Source organism: Hylobates moloch, unplaced genomic scaffold, assembly GCF_009828535.3.
Source record: "Hylobates moloch isolate HMO894 unplaced genomic scaffold, HMol_V3 SCAFFOLD_9, whole genome shotgun sequence".
In the NCBI taxonomy this organism is placed as follows: domain Eukaryota; kingdom Metazoa; phylum Chordata; class Mammalia; order Primates; family Hylobatidae; genus Hylobates; species Hylobates moloch.
Window position 1 is genome coordinate 114,850,224 of NW_026652284.1, and position 19,393 is coordinate 114,869,616.

The 19,393-nt window shown below is 42.0% G+C and overlaps 1 protein-coding gene across 3 annotated transcripts in view; it reads right to left on the bottom strand.

Moving 5' to 3' along the window:
- Positions 1-19,393, bottom strand: part of ZFAT (zinc finger and AT-hook domain containing) — a 240,521-nt gene that overhangs the window by 28,348 nt on the left and 192,780 nt on the right. For all 3 annotated transcript variants that reach the window (XM_032760486.2, XM_058444407.1, XM_058444406.1), the window contains exons 13-15: positions 13,172-13,290; positions 4,698-4,824; positions 1,476-1,606 (exon numbers count right to left, since the gene is read on the bottom strand). In XM_032760486.2, the coding sequence (XP_032616377.1) occupies positions 1,476-1,606; positions 4,698-4,824; positions 13,172-13,290 (377 nt within the window). The remainder of the gene's footprint in view (positions 1-1,475; positions 1,607-4,697; positions 4,825-13,171; positions 13,291-19,393) is intronic.

Consider the following 19,393-nt stretch of genomic DNA (forward strand, 5'->3'; position numbering starts at 1 on the left):
AACATTCATCTAGATATGCTAAGTCTTGTCCGTAGGTCAAGAAACCCAAGAGTTGAACCCGAATGTACTTACTAATTCCCCCAGAGAATTACTTGGCCTGAATTTCATGCTTTGCATTGTGCCCTGGGCACACTCAGGGGACAGTTGTGGAGACAGCACTGGATGTCCCCTCCTGGCTCGTCAGGTCACCAGGGACACATCACTCAGGCGTCCCTATGTGAGTGCCTCATTAAGAAATATCTTATTTGTTAGTGCCAAGAAAAGCTAACCCCCTTCCTGAGTCAACTGTTTAACGTCTCCTTTTTGTTTTCTGTTATACAATTCAGTAACAAATTTAGTCAATTTCAGAGAGCTCTGGTAATACACACCTCTTCCAGGTCTCTCCTCACATGTCACAGATCTTCCCCAACAACCCTTTACGAAATCACCCCAACCCACACTCCTGGACCCCACTCCTCTCCCGCTTCCCTTGCTTTACTTTTCTCCTGGCACTTGTTCACCATCTGACATCCCTTATGTCATACTGGTTTATTCGAGCTTTATTCTTTTCCCCACTGGAAAGTAACCACCATGATGGCAGACACCAGTTCTCCCCTAGATCCCAGCAACTGGAACTCTGCCTGACAACAGGAGGCACTCAATAAATACCAAACGAATCAATACAGGAGTGGCTAAATGTCAGAAACTCCATGGTTTGCATTTCTACTTTCTCTGTGAACTTGAACTTTGATTTCAGATTATATATTTCCCTGGTTTTGATGCATTTACTATTTTGGTTTTCTGTTTTTAAAGTATTTGTGTAAGCCAGCTAAAATCTTTGGTAAAATGAAACAGGAGGTAGCAGACAGAGACATACGTATAAACAGATAAAAAGGATGACCTAATTATCAAACACACTGCATTTTAACAGATGGTAAAGTCTCCACTGAGGACAGAAAAGGAAATGAGCCAAGCAGATAAAGGATTAAGTAAGTGGAGTAACCTTTATTCCCAAACTGATCATCTCTTCCTACCAGAGGAGTATCCTGTGTTGATCTGATCGGGTGGTTACTATTTAGGAAGGCCAGTCCATTGGGAAATCCTCCTGGCTTCTCCGGCTACACCCATGCATCCTACTAGCTCAATTTACTGATGGGGCCTTAGGCACTGAGAGCTGTTTTCATCAGAGATGTGTCTCAATGGTCCACATCATGCTCATTTTCACTCTGGGATTCTTTGAAAGAAAATGAATGGAGAGTTTCCACAATTTTTTGTTTTAATATACTGTACCTCTCCCCCAAACACCTCCCACATATAGAGTTATTGAAGAAGCACTCCCATGAGATCAGAGGTAGAATAAGAAAAGGTATGAGACTAGACCAATTTCATTCCAAGTTCTACCTCAGGTAAGTTAAAGACTTAGAAACACAGGGAGGAGGAGAGAACCTGACTGTGAGACACGCAGGGATGAATACTTACAGAAGGAGGGTCCCTACCTGCTTAACCACAGTCACCGTCCCGGGTGCCATGGCAACCACCGAGGCAAGGGCAGTGGCGTCGTGGGTCTCGGCGCCCAGCTCAATGATCTGCTGCAGGATGTTCACGGCCGTGGGGTCCAGTCGGTCGCCTTAAGAGGAAGAAGTAAAGAGGACACCATTCAGGCCACTGGTGCTGAAGGACATGGAATGCAAAACCAGCCTGTCTGTTCTCTCGGGTGACGCCTTCTCCAGAGGATGCAAGGGCTCTCCGTAATCGCTCATTTTTACAACAGAAATAATCTGTATAGTGCTTTATAGCTTACAAAGCATTTTCTATAAGAACATCTCAAAACTCCAAGCAACCCTGTGAGGATGGGACATTGAGATGTTATTTGCATTTTGTAGAATCCTCATTTGGGCCACTGAGTCAGTTACACCACAAAGCCAGAACTCGAACCCAAGTGCTCTGAGTCCTAACATGCGGACACGTGGCTGCCCTCGAAGGTGAACTCCTGAGGAGTGCCAGCCAGCCTGTTCAGCTGCAGACTCAATGAAAGTGTGTGCCAAGAAATTCCACAAGTTATAGGCAAAACATCCAAGGATGTCTCAATTATTCAAGCAGTGGGCTTTAGAACTCCAAACCAATTGAAGCTGGGGGTTCTATTTTAACCATCCCTAAAGACGGGATTCTGTATCATCAGGGCAGCTATTTAGTATCCCCGCCTGCTCCCACCATCTGCCAGGCCATCTGCAACCGTCCTGAGTGTGCACACCCTGACCCTGATCATTAATTTACTAAAAGAGAAATGACTGCTTGATCTCCACCTTAGCAAATATTATCTGCCAACATTTTCATCCTCATGGGCAGCTTTTTGTGGGCCATGTTCCAATGTGAGTCAATCAATAAGAGATCAGAGAAGGGGAACTCAACGTGTCTCATGCAGAAGGTAGGACATGCCGGTGGCAGAGGCAGTGGCCGGCTTATATTCACAATGCATCGCCCGGCACCCCCCAAACACACGCCCCTTAAAGGAAATGGTGCAAATGTACCTTGCAGCCAACCACTCTGAATATGCAAGGACAAAAACATTTACCTGTGCAACTTACTGAGGCGAGGTTCTAATTCCGCATCCACGGACTCCCTCAATGACCTATTTATCAAGCCCTAGGACTATTGCTCCTGATAAGAATAAAGACAAAGCCCTACCCCTTCCCCCTCAACCCCGACTCCTCCCAGGGCTCACAGGCTCCTAAGCCAGACTGTAAGCAAATCCTTACAGCACCTGGCAGGTCCCATGTCAGGACTGCAATTAGGAAACAGTGCAGAAAAGAGAGGGGGTTCTCAGGAGGTGACCTGCAGTCTGAGTACTGCAGATGAGGATGAGTTTGGCAGAAAAAGGCTGTGAGGGAGAAGAAACCAGGCCATACCCCAGGGAACACTGGAGTGTGTGTCCCTTCTGAGAGCTGCAGATCTGGCCGAGGGCAGCACAGCCCAGGGATGGGGTGGCAAGAGACAGTGACAAGGCCAGGCAGGAGCCAGAGAAGCTGAGCCTGGCCTTTTCAGCTGCAAAGTTAAGAGATAGGAAGAGACATCAGAGGGCCTTAGAAGGAGTGAGAGAGTGAGTGAGTCTGAGAGTGAGTGTGTGTGTGGGGGGTGTGTGTGTGTGTGTGTGTGTGCACGCGCAAGTGTGTGTGTGCTCATAGGGGATGAAGACAGACAGGCTGCATCTTGTAGGTCCTGAACAATCACTGATGTTTCTGGACATCATGGAAGGAAACTCAAGCCCTGAAGGAAACTCAAGTTCTGACAGAACCTCAGTGCTGAGAGCCACGTTTAACAGCCTGGGCCTTGACTCTCCCGTCTGCAGAAGTGGAGGCGCTGCCTCCCGAATTCCCTGCAGCTCAGCAGGCAGTGAACACAGCCCTGTCAATTAATCTTCCCTAAACCAACTGGCCCACAGGAGTTTTCTGTGCAGCTTTCTTACAATCTGGAGTTTGGGGTTTTAAGAACTGGGTAAAAATGGTGTCTTCCTAATTCCTATTTCCTATCACCATTTCATTTCACCTAATGCTTCCCTTTTAACCCAACCTGCTTGACCTCTGCCCTCCAGATACGTACAGGGCTGTGGTATGAAACATTAACTTGTGTTCTGTTCATCTTTTAAAAAGAGCATCAAGAAAAACTGTTTTCTAAGCATAATGCCCCAACTGCCACTAGGCTGGTACAGCGGCTTGTTTTTTTTGTTTTTTTTTTTTTTTTTTTTTTTGAGACGGAGTCTCGCTCTGTCACCCAGGCTGGAGTGCAGTGGCGCGATCTCGGCTCACTGCAAGCTCCGCCTCCCAGGTTCACGCCATTCTCCTGCCTCAGCCTCTCCGAGTAGCTAGGACTACAGGCGCCTGCCACCACGCCCGGCTAATTTTTTTTTTGTATTTTTAGTAGAGACGGGGTTTCACCGTGTTAGCCAGGATGGTCTCGATCTCCTGACCTCGTGATCCGCCCGCCTCGGCCTCCCAAAGTGCTGGGATTACAGGCTTGAGCCACCGCGCCCGGCCTGCGGCTTGTTTTTTTAGAACTGATCTAACATTTGAAAAGCACGACATTTGATATAAAAATCCTGACTGTGCCTTTTGGGAAGGACTTGGAGAATGAGCGATCCTGGTCTTGCAGGTCTGCAAAGTGACCCCCCGCAATCCAGAGTCTCTGCCACTCTCTACCACGCACTGAGCCCACACTACCTCCTGCCACTGCCTTCCTGGCCCCTGTAGGCCCTGGAGGAGATGTCCCTGAGGAAACATAGAATGGGACGATGCCATGACAAGAAGTTAGGAGACCCAGATTCCAGGATGAGCTCCAGCACCCTAAAGTGGGTGACCCTCAGTCAACCACTAACAACTATTAACCATTAGCCAACCATTAACAATGAAAAGCAACCTTCCGCATATGCGAAGTGAGAATAGTCAGATCTCCTCCCCTCACAAGGCGGTTCAGAGAATTAAATGTGATAAGATGTGGGGGACTCTTGTGGCCCTGTTTAAAGGCCTCCCCTCTGCTTTGGCTCTGTTCTAGAGCATTTCTGGAGGCAGAGATCTTTGGGGGCTGGCAACGGGGCTGCTTTGAACGCTGGGTCAGGGATTCAGAAGTAGATCACCTGATGGACATCATTCATCTGCAAACGCATTCATTCAGCATGTCTAGGAAAGACAGTTCTGAGATGGCAAAGGAAGAGCAGGCGTCCTCACCACTCTCAGAGGTGTATCTCAGGTCCTGGAGCGCGGCCACCGCTGCCTGTGTCCCTTGAACATCTTCTTCGGCCTCTGTGATGTGGAGATACTGGGTGGAGGGCTCCTCAGGAGCTTCTGTTGCTGTCTAAATAAAAACATAATACCTAAGTCATCTCCTAAAAGATTGACTGTTGTCCATAACTTCCAAGATAACATATTAAGATAGAACAGATGCATACAAACAAGCAATACATTGCAACATCTCGTTTACCTGGCACCCCTGAGAAACCAGTTGCTTCCATAAACACACTTCCCAAAGAGAAAACTTCTCTTTGTGAGGACCAAGACCTTTAAAAACCAGCTTTGGTAAAAGGCCCCTGTACATTTTTGTAGTGGGAAACAGAGTATGTATGCTGTTCACAACTGGAGATTTGACCAGCTCAGATATTCTCGCATACACTCAGATTCTAACGGCTCCTCTGTTTTCCTCCCACTGCTACCAACACTACCTCTAATCTGTGCCTTACCCTGGGGACTGGGTGCCATGTGGCCAACAGAGGAAGGGGCACAGCCACGGGGCAGCTGACGGTGGAATGGGTAGGGTGGGTGATTACACAGAGGAAGGGGCACAGTCACAGGGCAGCTGATGGTGGAAGGGAGAGGACCAGTGATTACACAGCACGTGGAGAGCACAGGCTCTATCATCCAGGCTGGAGCGCAATGGTGTGATCTCAGCTCACTGCAATCTCTGCCCCCCAGGTTCAAGCGATTCTCCTGCCTCAGCCTCCTGAGTAGCTGGGATTACAGGCACGCACCACCACACCCAGCTAATTTTTGTATTTTTAGTAGAGACGGGGTATCACCATGTTGGCCAGGATGGTCTCGATCTCCTGAGCCTCCCAAAGTGCTGGGATTACAGGTGTGAGCCACCACGCTTGGCTGTGCCATTCTTATTCGAACATGAAGGTGTAAGAAATAAAACTGACTACACGAAATATATTTGCACAAAATCAGGACTTGTGAGGGTAGGAGAAGTTAAAGTGGCATTCACAGGTACCTCGTGCCTCAAAGAGAGAAGAGGTGGAACAGAATTTTTACAGAACTAGATGTTAATAATTACCTCTTTCTGGAAGGGACAGAGAGTGCAAGCAAAACTATAAGGCTGGATGCATGAATGTCACCAATGAAGAACAAAAAGAAGGACTTCAGACAAAATCTACAGGTGTCAAGTTATGCTCTATAAGCACATATCAGTAAATGACATAGAGGTTCAGAATAGCATATAATATTCCTTCACAGCCAACTGGCCAAATCCATTTAGGTGTTTCCATCCTGACATATAGTAGACACCCAAAAATATTCAATGAATGCATAAATGAACAAAAAGAAGAACATTTTGTTCTCAGTACCATGAGGCAACAGATTAGCCGACAGTAGATCCAGGCAATGCCTGAGCCCGTGAAAGGACAGGAAGCAACCTGAAAGGTTCCTCCTCATTCTGGGGAAAGCATGTCATAGTTGCTGTCAGGAAGGCTGGTGCTCATTGCAAGGCATTCCTGGGAGCCAGGTGCCACACACATTGCTGGAAGAGGTGGCTTGTTACTCCACCGGTGACCACTGCATGGCAGCTTCCTGGCTGTTCACCATCTCATGGAGATGAGTATGGAGTCAACTACTCAGCTTTATGTCAACTATTTCTGTTGGGTTCACAGCTCTGCATAAGGTGCTAGCATCAGCTGGAAGCGAGGCCTTACTGCATGCTTTTATAAAAGCACCGACTGACAAGATGGATTGAGTTTTACATGGTAATTGACACTCAAGTGTCTATTTTGTTAATGAAGAGTAAATTCTTCCAGTACGTACTAATACTTGAAACACTAGGTGACTAATTGTTTTTTGCATAGATGAAGATGTAAAAGTGATCATCATCAACATCCGCAATACTCATAGCAGCTGCCATTTTTTGAGGACCTCCAGGGGCTCATTCAGGCCTCAGCATTTTACACATGGTTTCTCTCAGTGCTTCTGAGCTCTCAGGGATTATCAGCCTACTGTACAGAGAAAAACACTGAGCCATGAGGGTTAAACAATGGCTCAAGGGCAAGCAGTTTACAGGTGACAGAGGATTCAAAGTTAAGTCTGTCAGACTCTAAAACTCTTACTTTTTAAAAGAATGTTTATAAAAAAATTTTAAACACACAAAAGCAGAGAGATGGGTCTAATAAACCTCCACGTGTCCATTAACCAATTTCAGCAATTTCTCAATCATGGCAAGTCTTTCCTTTTTTAATTATACTTTAAGTTCTGGGGTACATGTGCAGAACATGCAGGTTTGTTACATAAGTATACACGTGCCATGGTAGTTTGCTGTACCCATCAACTCGTCATCTACATTAGGTATTTCTCCTAATGCTATCCCTCCCCTAGCCCTCCACCCCCAATAGGCCCTGGTGTGTGACGTTCCCCTCCCTGTGTCCATGTGTTCTCATTGTTCAACTCCTATTTATGAGTGAGAACACGTGGTGTTTGGTTTTCTGTTCCTGTGTTAGTTTGCTGAGAATGATGGTTTTCAGCTTCATCCATGTGCCTGCAAAGGACATGAACTCATTTTTTTATGGCTGCATAGTATTCCATGGTGTATGTGTACCGCATTTTCTTTATCCAGTCTATCATTGATGGGCATTTGGATTGGTTCCAAGTCTTTGCTATTGTGAATAGTGCTGCAATAAACATAGGTGTGTGCATGTGTCTTTATAGTAGAATGATTTATAATCCTTTAGGTATATGCCCAGTAATAGGATTGCTGGGTCAAATGGTATTTCTGGTTCTAGATCCTTGAGGAATCACCACACTGTCTTCCACAATGGGTAAACTAATTTACACTCCCACCAACAGTGTAAAAGCATTCCTATTTCTCCACATCCTCTCCACCATCTGTTGTTTCCTGACTTTTTAATGATAATCATTCTAACTGGCGTGAGATGGTATCTCATTGTGGTTTTGATTTGCACTTCTCTGATGGCCAGTGATGATGAGCTTTTTTTCATATGTTTGTTGGCTGCATAAATGTCTTCTTTTGAGAAGTATCTGTTCATATCCTTTGCCCACTTTTTGATGGGGTTGTTTTTTTTCTTGTAAATTTGTTTAAGTTCCTTGTAGATTCTGGATATTAGCCCTTTGTCAGATGGATAGATTGCAAAAATCTTCTCCCATTCTGTAGGTTGAATCATGGCCAGACTTTCTTGGACTATGTTCCCATGTACTCCATGCCCTGCCCCAGGATTATTCTGAAGCAAATCCTGAAATCATTATTTGTCCTATAAATATTTCATACTGTGTCTCTAAAAAATAAAGCTCATTCAAAAAAGAACTACAATGCTCCTGTGACACTCAAAAACTTTACAATAAATCCTTAACATCAGCAATGGTCTAGACAATGTTTAAATTTCCCCAATTACCTCATTTTTTAGGTTTGTTCAAATCAAATCTAAATGAGGTTCACACATTAGAACTGATTAATATGTCTCATAAGACTTAAAACCCATATGCTCTTCCTCCATTTCTGGCTTTTCTCCCCTTGTAGTTTATTTGTTGAAGACAGCAGGGTGTTTGCCTTACAAAGCTGTCAGCAATCTAAGTTTCGCCGATTGCATCACCATGGAATTGACCAATGTTCCTCCATCCATGGTGTTTTCTGTAAATTGGTCACTGGATATAAATACAAAAGCTTACTTAGATTCAGGTTCCCTTTTTGCCAAGAATGCTTCACGGGTTATATTGGGTAGTTCCCTCAGGAGACACGCTTTGGACAGTGGTCTCTTTTATGTAATGTCAGCAGTAACTGATGATCATTGCTAAACCCATGACATCATTAGAAGGTTGCAACATGGTAATATTCTAATTTTTCATGTGTTAGTTGAAATATTTCAAAAGAAAAAACTTCCCCTCATCAAATGTTTGGTTATGTTTACATAGGGTTTTGTTTTGTTGTGTTTTGTTTTGTTTTTAAAGGTAGAATAGGGCTGGGTATGGTGGCTCACTCGTGTATTCCCAACACTTTGGGAAGCCAAGGTGGGAAGATTGCTTGAGGCCAGGAGTTTGAGACCAGCCTAGGCAACAAAGAGAAATCCTGTCTCTATTTAAAAAAATTTTCAAAAAATTATCCAGGCATAGTGCTTGCCTATAATCCTATCTACTTGGAAGATGGTAGATAGGACTATCTACTGTCTCCTGAGGTAAGAGAATTGCTTGAGCCCAGGAGTTCGAGGTTGCAGTGAGCTGTGAAGGGAGGCTCCATGGCATGCCAGCCTGGGTAGCTAGACCCTATCTCTCAAAAAAAAATTAAAAAATAAAGGTAGAACAATTGCTTGATTCTTGGTCTTAATTTACCAATTTTCAAAATAAAGAGTTGATTCTCTAACATTCTACAAAGGTGACTGAGTTGTTTTTTCCAAATATCATTATAAACTTACAGAATTAAACATATTGTATGTGTTTCACTGTCATTATTAAACACTAGTAACAGCCTCCGAATCACAATATCATCCTTACTACCAACAGTAGAATACTTGAAAACTTCAGTTTTTGCAGTTTGTTTTGCCCTTAGGTTACATCCCAATCAAATAACTGTTTTGAAGTCTCTTGAAATTATTCCTCTCCATGTAGTTATGTCACCAATTTGATATACAGTTAGAATCATTTATTTCATTTTACTCACAATGTTTAAGACTTGCTTTCTAAGTTTAATTTTGTTTTTATTATTATATAAAATACTTTTACAATATTTTATATAATTAGAGTCAAGTCTACACAGAAGGGTATTTTGAGAAATTTAGCATCTCCCCATCCCTTCCATCTGGCTCTCTGCCTCCTTTCCCTACATATAATGACCCCATTTCTTATTTTTTGTAACTCCTTTGCTTTGAAATAATTTTAGACTTACACAAGAGTTCCAAAGACGTAAAGGGCTGCAACAGAGAGTTCCTGGAGACCCTTTACCCAGCCTCCCCTAATCTTAACATCTTTTGTAATCATGGCACAATGATCAAAACAAGAAATTAACATTGGGATACTATTACTAATTAAACAATAGGCTTTCTCCAGATTCCTCCAGTTTTCTCATTAATGTCCTTTCTCTGTTTCAGGATCCAAATCTGCATCCCACAGCACATTTAGCCATCATGACTCCGTTGTCTCCTCCTGGCTGTGAAAGTTCCTCAGACTTTCTGTATCTTTCATGACCTCGACATTTTTGAGGAGTACAGATGAGGTATTTGACCACACCCATCATTTGGATTTGTCCGATGGTTTCTGATAATTAGGCTGAGGTTGAAGATTTTAGTTAAGAATACCATGAGATGAAGTGTCTTCTCATCTGATCACATGGTATCAGGTGACACATGATGTCAGCATGCTTCATTACTGATGATGCCAACCTCTATTGCTTGGTGAAGGTGGCGCCTCCACCGTAAAGTTCCCATTTTTGCCTTTGTAATTAATAAATATTTGGAAGGAGATATTCAGAGTTTATGTGAATATCTCATTTCTCCTTAAACTTTTGCCTACTAACTTCAGCACTCACTAATGGATCTCACCTGCTACGATTGTTCCTGTGGTATTCTAATAGTAATTTTCTATTTCCCTCATTCCTTCTACATTTATTAATCATTATTTTTTGGAGGAAATGCATAGTTCCTTCTCCCACATTTATTCAATCATTTATTTATGTCAGTATGGACACAGTGTCCCAGTGAAACTTTGGGATGGTTTCCTAACACCATTACTGAGTTAATGGATAAAGTGGGATTATTGAGTTAATGGATAAATAAATGCATATGTAATTTTGTTACATATTGCTATTCTCTTCATAAGGCTGGGCCATTTTACATTCCCACCAACAACGTATGAGAGCAGATTTCCCCACAGCCTTTCCAGCAGAGATAATGTCAAACTTTTGGATCTCTGTCAAGCTAGTAGGTGAGAAATTCCACCCCGGGCTAATTTTAATAAAAATTTCTTTCCTTACATGTGAGGCTGATCATGTTTTCAGATATTCAAGGTTATTTACATTTCCTTTTCCCTGAACCTTTCTTATCTCTTGTCCATTTTTCTAAAGGGTTGATCTTTCTCATCACTATTTTTATAGGCCTTTTATAAAGATATTATTTTTTTCTACATGACAAAAAATATTTTAATCATTTATCTTTTTACTTATTTATAAGCTCTTTTCCATAAGACTTTTAAAGTTTTTCTATGCAGTTAATTTTTAAGACACTTTTTCCTTATTGAGTCTGGATTTTGAATTATAGTTACAAAAGTTCTCCACACTCTCAGTTTATAGATGAATTCACGTATGTTTTCTTCTAGTACTTGTAAAATATTACTGTTTCTACATTTAAATATCTGATCCATTGAAATTTGTCTCATATAACTTTGTTATAATAAACAGACTCAATTTTATCTTTTTTCAGATAGCTATTTAGTTATCCTATGTCACTTATCAAAAAGCCCACCTTTCTCCTACCAAGATGAGACACCATCTTTATCATATACTAAATTTCCATATGTCATTGGGTCTATTCTAAATTTTCTGTTCAATTCCATTAGACCATCTATTCATGCACACTGTCTTAGAGAGATTTCATAATATGTTTTAATATCTGGTAGGATTCTCCTCTTATGGTTGTTATTCCCAAGGGTTTCCTAGCTAATTGTACTTACTCTTCCAAATGAACTTTAGAAATCAACTTGATTAGCTCCAGAAAAAAATCTAATGGTATTTAGATTACATGTAATATGTAATAGATCATATTACATTGATAAATTATTGTATAAATTACCTTCAGGGGAATTAACATCTTTATGATGTTGAGTATTCCCATTAATTTGCTCAACTCTAGGTTTATGTCTCTTTCAGAAGTGTTTTATAGTTTCCCATATTTACATTTTGGGCATTTTTTATAAGATTTATGCCTAGATTTATCTTGGTTTTATTTCCTGTATCAAATGGGGGTTTTGTTTCCATTGTAACTGATTATATATATATATATATATATGTGCATATATTAGCATATACATATTCTTATATTTACACATGTGTATACACATTCATATGTGCAGGTGTACATGTATCTACAACTAATTGTATGTTGATCTTTTGATCTGCTGCTTTTTGTTTGTATTAGCTTTTCATTCATTCTTTTGGATTTTCTGAAAATATCATCCTATTATATGCATAGAGAGATACTTTTATTTCTTTCCTTCCAGTTCTCGGTCTCCATCTGCTTTGTCTGGTCTAGCCACACTGACTGATGCCTCCACATGCTGTTAAAGAACAGCAGAGCCACCAGGCACTCTTGTCTGCTTCTGACTTCAGTGGAAACACTCTAGTGTTTCCCAGTGAAGTAAGATGCTTGTGTTTGGGTGACACACATTTTTTTTTCATCTTAAGGATGTATCCATTAAATTCTATTTACTCTTTTTCATCAGTGAACACTGAATTTTGTCAAATGCCTTTTCTGCATCTATGAAGATGACTGTTTCATATTATAATGGATGTTAACATGTTACCTTTCCATGAGACCACTTGTGCCTTGCATTCCAGAATAATCCCCACAATGTCATAATGTATTATTTTTTTCATATGTTGTGGATTCTGTTTAAAAAGCCTTCTCCTAACCACTGGATGCTCTGTAAAGTCCTTAGATAAAGTGAGGGTGATTTTTACCCCCAGGAAACGCTGAACACTGGTAATGTCTGGAGACATTTTTGGGTATCTCAACAGGGGATGGGGTTGGGGGGATGATGCTACTAGTAACTTAGTGGGAAGAGGCCAGAAATGCAGCTAAACAACCTGTAGGGCACAGGACAGCCCTCCACAACAAAGGATTGTCCAGACCAAAATGTCGACAGCGCTGAGTCTGAGAAACCCTGCCTTAGGTAACTGCAATTAGTCCGTGGTGGCGATACCTAGTATCTGAAAAGAGAGATGGTTACTGGCTCTTATAAAAAAGGTGTGTTTTCAGCAGGTGACTGGTTCCAACTCCTACGGGGAAAAAAAAAACAAAAAAGCAGCTAGGAGCATGAGCTCTCCACCGAAAGAGAGCAGGGCCTAGATTCAGGAAATGCAGCCTTTTCCAATTCTCTCGGTGAGGATGGCAATACAGTAGAATCCTTGCCTTCCATTCTTCCAGATGCAACACCTGAAACTCTGGATTTGTGAATAACATAAGTAAAAGTGTCAAGGAAGTCAACACAAACTTTCACAAGAGAGTCTAAATTCAACCCAGAACAAGAATTCACAGGCTTGGCCCAGATCTTAACCCAGTTATACCCCTCAGATGTGAGGCATCTTTTGAAAAAGTTTCAGAAGTTCCCCAAACAGAAAATCTAATGTTCTGAGGAATGACTGTCCATGCCCAGTATTTGGGCTTGCCTGGTTTGTCATCTGTGTTTAGAAATGTCAAGATTAATACCATACTTAAAAAAATTACCTCCCACTTGGGGTCTCCATCAATTTCCACCACCTTCAAGCCATGTTTGTTCTTCAAGTGCCTATTGAACTCCCATTTGGTGCCATATACAAAGCTGCAAACAGGACACTTCAAACCACCTGAAAGCACAGACAGAGGTTAAAAAAAAATGTGTTGGTAATACAGAAAAATGCAACAGTTCCTCCTCCTGTTCAAATGCTTCAAATCTAGTAAGTATTATTTTGTCTCCAGCACTTATATTCAATTCAAGCTTACCTTAGTATTGGAACACAATAGCAACAGTGTATGTTTTTCAAGGCAGAGATTTTAAAACTTAATGTACTTTTTTTATTTGTTGAATAAGCTTTTGCAGACAGCCTAATATGTGCCCAACAGTTTAAATGCCAGAGAGAACTAAGATAAGTAACATAATTCCCTTGGCCAGTGGGTAAGTGGCTTAAATCATTCTATCATTTTTTCACTTGTAAGTAACAAATAATTTAGAAAACGAGAACAATGGAAAGGGAGTGTCTGCTTTTCTTAATCTCCTTTGTCCCAAAACACTAAGACCAGAACTGTGACCGGTGGGGAGCCAAGATGGCCGAATAGGAACAGCTCCGGTCTCCAGCTCCCAGCCCGAGCGACACAGAAGACTGGTGATTTCTGCATTTCTGCTTGAGGTACCGGTTTCATCTCACTAGGGAGTGCCAAACAGTGGGTGCAGGACAGTCGGTGAAGCACACTGTGCGCGAGCCGAAGCAGGGCGAGGCACTGCCTCACTCGGGAAGCGCAAGGGGTCAGGGAGTTCCCTTTCCTAGTCAAAGAAAGGGGTAACAGACGGCACCTGGAAAATCGGGTCAGTCCCACCCTCATACTGCGCTTTTCCAACGGGCCTGGAAAACAGCACACTAGGAGATTGTATCCCGCACCTGGCTCGGAGGGTCCTATGCCCACGGAGTCTCGCTGATTGCTAGCACAGCAGTCTGAGATCAAGCTGCAAGGCGGCAGCGAGGCTGGGGGAGGGGCCCCCGCCATTACCCAGGCTTGCTTAGGTAAACAAAGCAGCCAGGAAGCTCGAACTGGGTGGAGCCCACCACAGCTCAAGGAGGCCTGTCTGCCTCTGTAGGCTCCACCTCTGGGGGCAGGGCACAGACAAACAAAAAGTCAGCAGGAATCTCCAGAGACTTAAATGTCCCTGTCTGACTGACAGCTTTGAAGAGAGTAGTGGTTCTCCCAGCACGCAGCTAGAGATCTGAGAACGGACAGACTGCCTCCTAAAGTGGGTCCCTCACCCCTGAGCAGCCTAACTGGGAGGCACCCCCCAGTAGGGACAGACTGACACCTCACTGGGCCAGGTACTCCTCTGAGACAAAACTTCCAGAGGAACTATCAGACAGCTGAATTGGTGGTCTCACGAAAATCCGCTGTTCTGCAGCCACCGCTGCTGACACCCAGCCAAACAGGGTCTGGAGTGGACCTCTAGTAAACTCCAACAGACCTGCAGCTGAGGGTCCTGTCTGGTAGAAGGAAAACTAACAAACAGAAAGGACATCCACACCAAAAACCCATCTGTACATCACCATCATCAAAGCCCAAAAGTAGATAAAACCGCAAAGATGGGGAAAAAACAGAGCAGAAAAACTGGAAACTCTAAAAAGCAGAGCACCTCTCCTCCTCCAAAGGAACGCAGTTCCTCACCAGCAATGGAACAAAGCTGGATGGAGGATGACTTTGACGAGTTGAGAGAAGAAGGCTTCAGACGATCAAACTACTCTGAGCTACGGGAGGAAATTCAAAACAATAGCAAAGAAGTTAAAAACTTTGAAAAAAAATTAGAAGAATGGATAACTAGAATAACCAATGGAGAGAAGGGCTTAAAGGAGATGGAGGAGCTGAAAGCCAAGTTTGGAGAACTACGTGAAGATTGCAGAAGCCTCAGTAGCAGATGCGATCAACTGGAAGAAAGGGTATCGCAGATGGAAGATGAAATGAATGAAATGAAGCGAGAAGGGAAGTCTAGAGAAAAAAGAATAAAAAGAAATGAACAAAGCCTCCAAGAAATTTGGGACTACGTGAAACGACCAAACCTACGTCTGATTGGTGTACCTGAAAATGACGGGGAGAATGGAACCAAGTTGGAAAACACTCTGCAAGATATTATCCAGGAGAACTTCCCCAATCTAGCAAGGCAGGCCAACATTCAGATTCAGGAAATACAGAGAACGCCACAAAGATACTCCTCGAGAAGAGCAACTCCAAGACACATAATTGTCAGATTCACCAAAGTTGAAATGAAGGAAAAAATGTTAAGGGCAGCCAGAGAGAAAGGTCGGGTTACCCACAAAGGGAAGCCCATCAGGCTAACAGCTGATCTCTCGGCAGAAACTCTACAAGCCAGAAGAGAGTGGGGGCTGATATTCAACATTCTTAAAGAAAAGAATTTTCAACCCAGAAATTCCTATCCAGCCAAACTAAGCTTCATAAGTGAAGGAGAAATAAAATATTTTACAGACAAGCAAACGCTGAGTGATTTTGTCACCACCAGGCCTGCCCTAAAAGAGCTCCTGAAGGAAGCACTAAACATGGAAAGGAACAACCGGTACCAGCCACTGCAAAAACATGCCAAATTGTAAAGACCATCGAGGCTAGGAAGAAACTGCATCAACTAATGAGCAAAATAACCAACTAACATCATAATGACAGGATCAGATTCACACATAACAATATTAACGTTAAATGTAAATGGGCTAAATGCTCCAATTAAAAGACACAGACTGGCAAACTGGATAAGGAGTCAGGACCCATCAGTGTGCTGTATTCAGGAAACCCATCTCACGTGCAGAGACACACATAGACTCAAAATAAAGGGATGGAGGAAGATCTATCAAGCAAATGGAAAACAAAAAAAGGCAGGGGTGGCAATCCTAGTCTCTGACAAAATAGACTTTAAACCAACAAAGATCAAAAGAGACAAAGAAGGCCATTACATAATGGTAAAGGGATCAATTCAACAAGAAGAGCTAACTATCCTAAATATATATGCACCCAACACAGGAGCACCCAGATTCATAAAGCAAGTCCTGAGTGACCTACAAAGGGACTTAAACTCCCACACAATAATAATGGGAGATATTAACACCCCACTGTCAACATTAGACAGATCATCTAGACAGAAAGTTAACAAGGATATCCAGGAATTGAACTCAGCTCTAAACAAAGTGGACCTAATAGACATCTACAGAACTCTCCACCCCAAATCAACAGAATATACATTTTTTCAGCACCACACCACACCTATTCCAAAATTGACCACATAGTTGGAAGTAAAGCTCTCCTCAGCAAATGTAAAAGAACAGAAATTATAACAAACTGTCTCTCAGACCACAGTGCAATCAAACTAGAACTCAGGATTAAGAAACTCACTCAAAACCGCTCAACTACATGGAAACTGAACAACCTGCTCCTGACTGACTATTGGGTACATAATGAAATGAAGGCAGAAATAAAGATGTTCTTTGAAACCAACGAGAACAAAGACACAACCTACCAGAATCTCTGGGACACATTCAAAGCAGTGTGTAGAGGGAAATTTATAGCACTAAATGCCCACAAGAGAAAGCAGGAAAGATCCAAAATTGACACCCTAACATCACAATTAAAAGAACTAGAAAAGCAAGAGCAAACACATTCAAAAGCTAGCAGAAGGCTAGAAATAACTAAAATCAGAGCAGAACTGAAGGAAATAGAGACACAAAAAACCCTTCAAAAAATTAATGAATCCAGGAGCTGGTTTTTTGAGAATATCAACAAAATTGATAGACCGCTAGCAAGACTAATAAAGAAGAAAAGAGAGAAGAATCAAATAGATGCAATAAAAAATGAAAAAGGGGATATCACCACCGATCCCACAGAAATACAATCTACCATCAGAGAATACTACAAACACCTCTATGCAAATAAACTAGAAAATCTAGAAGAAATGGATAAATTCCTCGACAAATACACCCTCCCAAGACTAAATCAGGAAGAAGTCGAATCTCTGAATAGACCAATAACAGGTTCTGAAATTGTGGCAATAATCAATGGCTTACCAACCAAAAAGAGTCCAGGACCTGATGGATTCACAGCTGAATTCTACCAGAGGTACAAGGAGGAACTGGTACCACTCCTTCTGAAACTATTCCAATCGATAGAAAAAGAGGGAATCCTCCCTAACACATTTTATGAAGCCAGCATCATCCTGATACCAAAGCCAGGCAGAGACACAACCAAAAAAGAGAATTTTAGACCAATATCCTTGATGAACATTGATGCAAAAATCCTCAATAAAATACTGGCAAACCGAATCCAGCAGCACATCAAAAAGCTTATACACCATGATCAAGTGGGCTTCATCCCTGGGATGCAAGGCTGGTTCAACATACGCAAATCAATAAATGTAATCCAGCATATAAACAGAACCAAAGACAAAAACCACATGATTATCTCAATAGATGCAGAAAAGGCTTTTGACAAAATTCAACAACCCTTCATGCTAAAAACTCTCAATAAATTAGGTATTGATGGGACGTATCTCAAAATAATAAGAGCTATATACGACAAACCCACAGCCAATATCATACTGAATGGGCAAAAACTGGAAACATTCCCTCTCAAAACTGGCACAAGACAGGGATGCCCTCTCTCACGACTCCTATTCAACATAGTGCTGGAAGTTCTGGCCAGAGCAATCAGGCAGGAGAAGGAAATAAAGGGTATTCAATTAGGAAAAGAGGAAGTCAAACTGTCCCTGTTTGCAGATGACATGATTGTATATCTAGAAAATCCCATTGTCTCAGCCCAAAATCTCCTTAAGCTGATTAGCAACTTCAGCAAAGTCTCAGGATACAAAATCAATGTACAAAAATCACAAGCATTCTTGTACACCAATCACAGACAAACAGAGGGCCAAATCATGAGTGAACTCCCATTCACAATTGCTTCAAAGAGAATAAAATACCTAGGAATCCAACTTACAAGGGATGTGAAGGACCTCTTCAAGGAGAACTACAAACCACTGCTCAATGAAATCAAAGAGGATACAAACAAATGGAAGAACATTCCATGCTCATGGGTTGGAAGAATCAATATCGTGAAAATGGCCATACTGCCCAAAGTAATTTATAGATTCAATGCCATCCCCATCAAGCTACCAATGACTTTCTTCACAGAATTGGAAAAAACGACTTTAAAGTTCATATGGAACCAAAAAAGAGCCCGCATTGCCAAGTCAATCCTAAGCCAAAAGAACAAAGCTGGAGGCATCACGCTACCTGACTTCAAACTATACTACAAGGCTACAGTAACCAAAACAGCATGGTACTGGTACCACAACAGAGATATAGATCAATGGAACAGAACAGAGCCCTCAGAAATGATGCCGCATATCTACAACTATTTGATCTTTGACAAACCTGACAAAAACAAGAAATGGGGAAAGGATTCCCTATTTAATAAATGGTGCTGGGAAAACTGGCTAGCCATATGTAGAAAGCTGCAACTGGATCCCTTCCTTACACCTTATACAAAAATTAATTCAAGATGGATTAAAGACTTAAATGTTAGACCTAAAACCATTAAAATCCTACAAGAAAACCTAGGCAATACCATTCAGGCCATAGGCGTGGGCAAGGACTTCATGTCTAAAACACCAAAAGCAATGGCAACAAAAGCCAAAATTGACAAATGGGATCTCATTAAACTAAAGAGCTTCTGCACAGCAAAAGAAACTACCATCAGAGTGAACAGGCAACCTACAGAATGGGAGAAAATTTTTGCAACCTACTCATCTGACAAAGGGCTAATATCCAGAATCTACAATGAACTCAAACAAATTTACAAGAAAAAAACAAACAACCCCATCAAAAAGTGGGCAAAGGACATGAACAGACACTTCTCAAAAGAAGACATTTATGCAGCCAGAAAACACATGAGGAAATGCTCATCATCACTGGCCATCAGAGAAATGCAAATCAAAACCACAGTGAGATACCATCTCACACCAGTTAGAATGGCCATCATTAAAAAATCAGGAAACAACAGGTGCTGGAGAGGATGTGGAGAAATAGGAACACTTTTACACTGTTGGTGGGACTGTAAACTAGTTCAACCATTGTGGAAGTCAGTGTGGCGATTCCTCAGGGATCTAGAACTAGAAATACCATTTGACCCAGCCATCCCATTACTGGGTATATACCCAAAGGA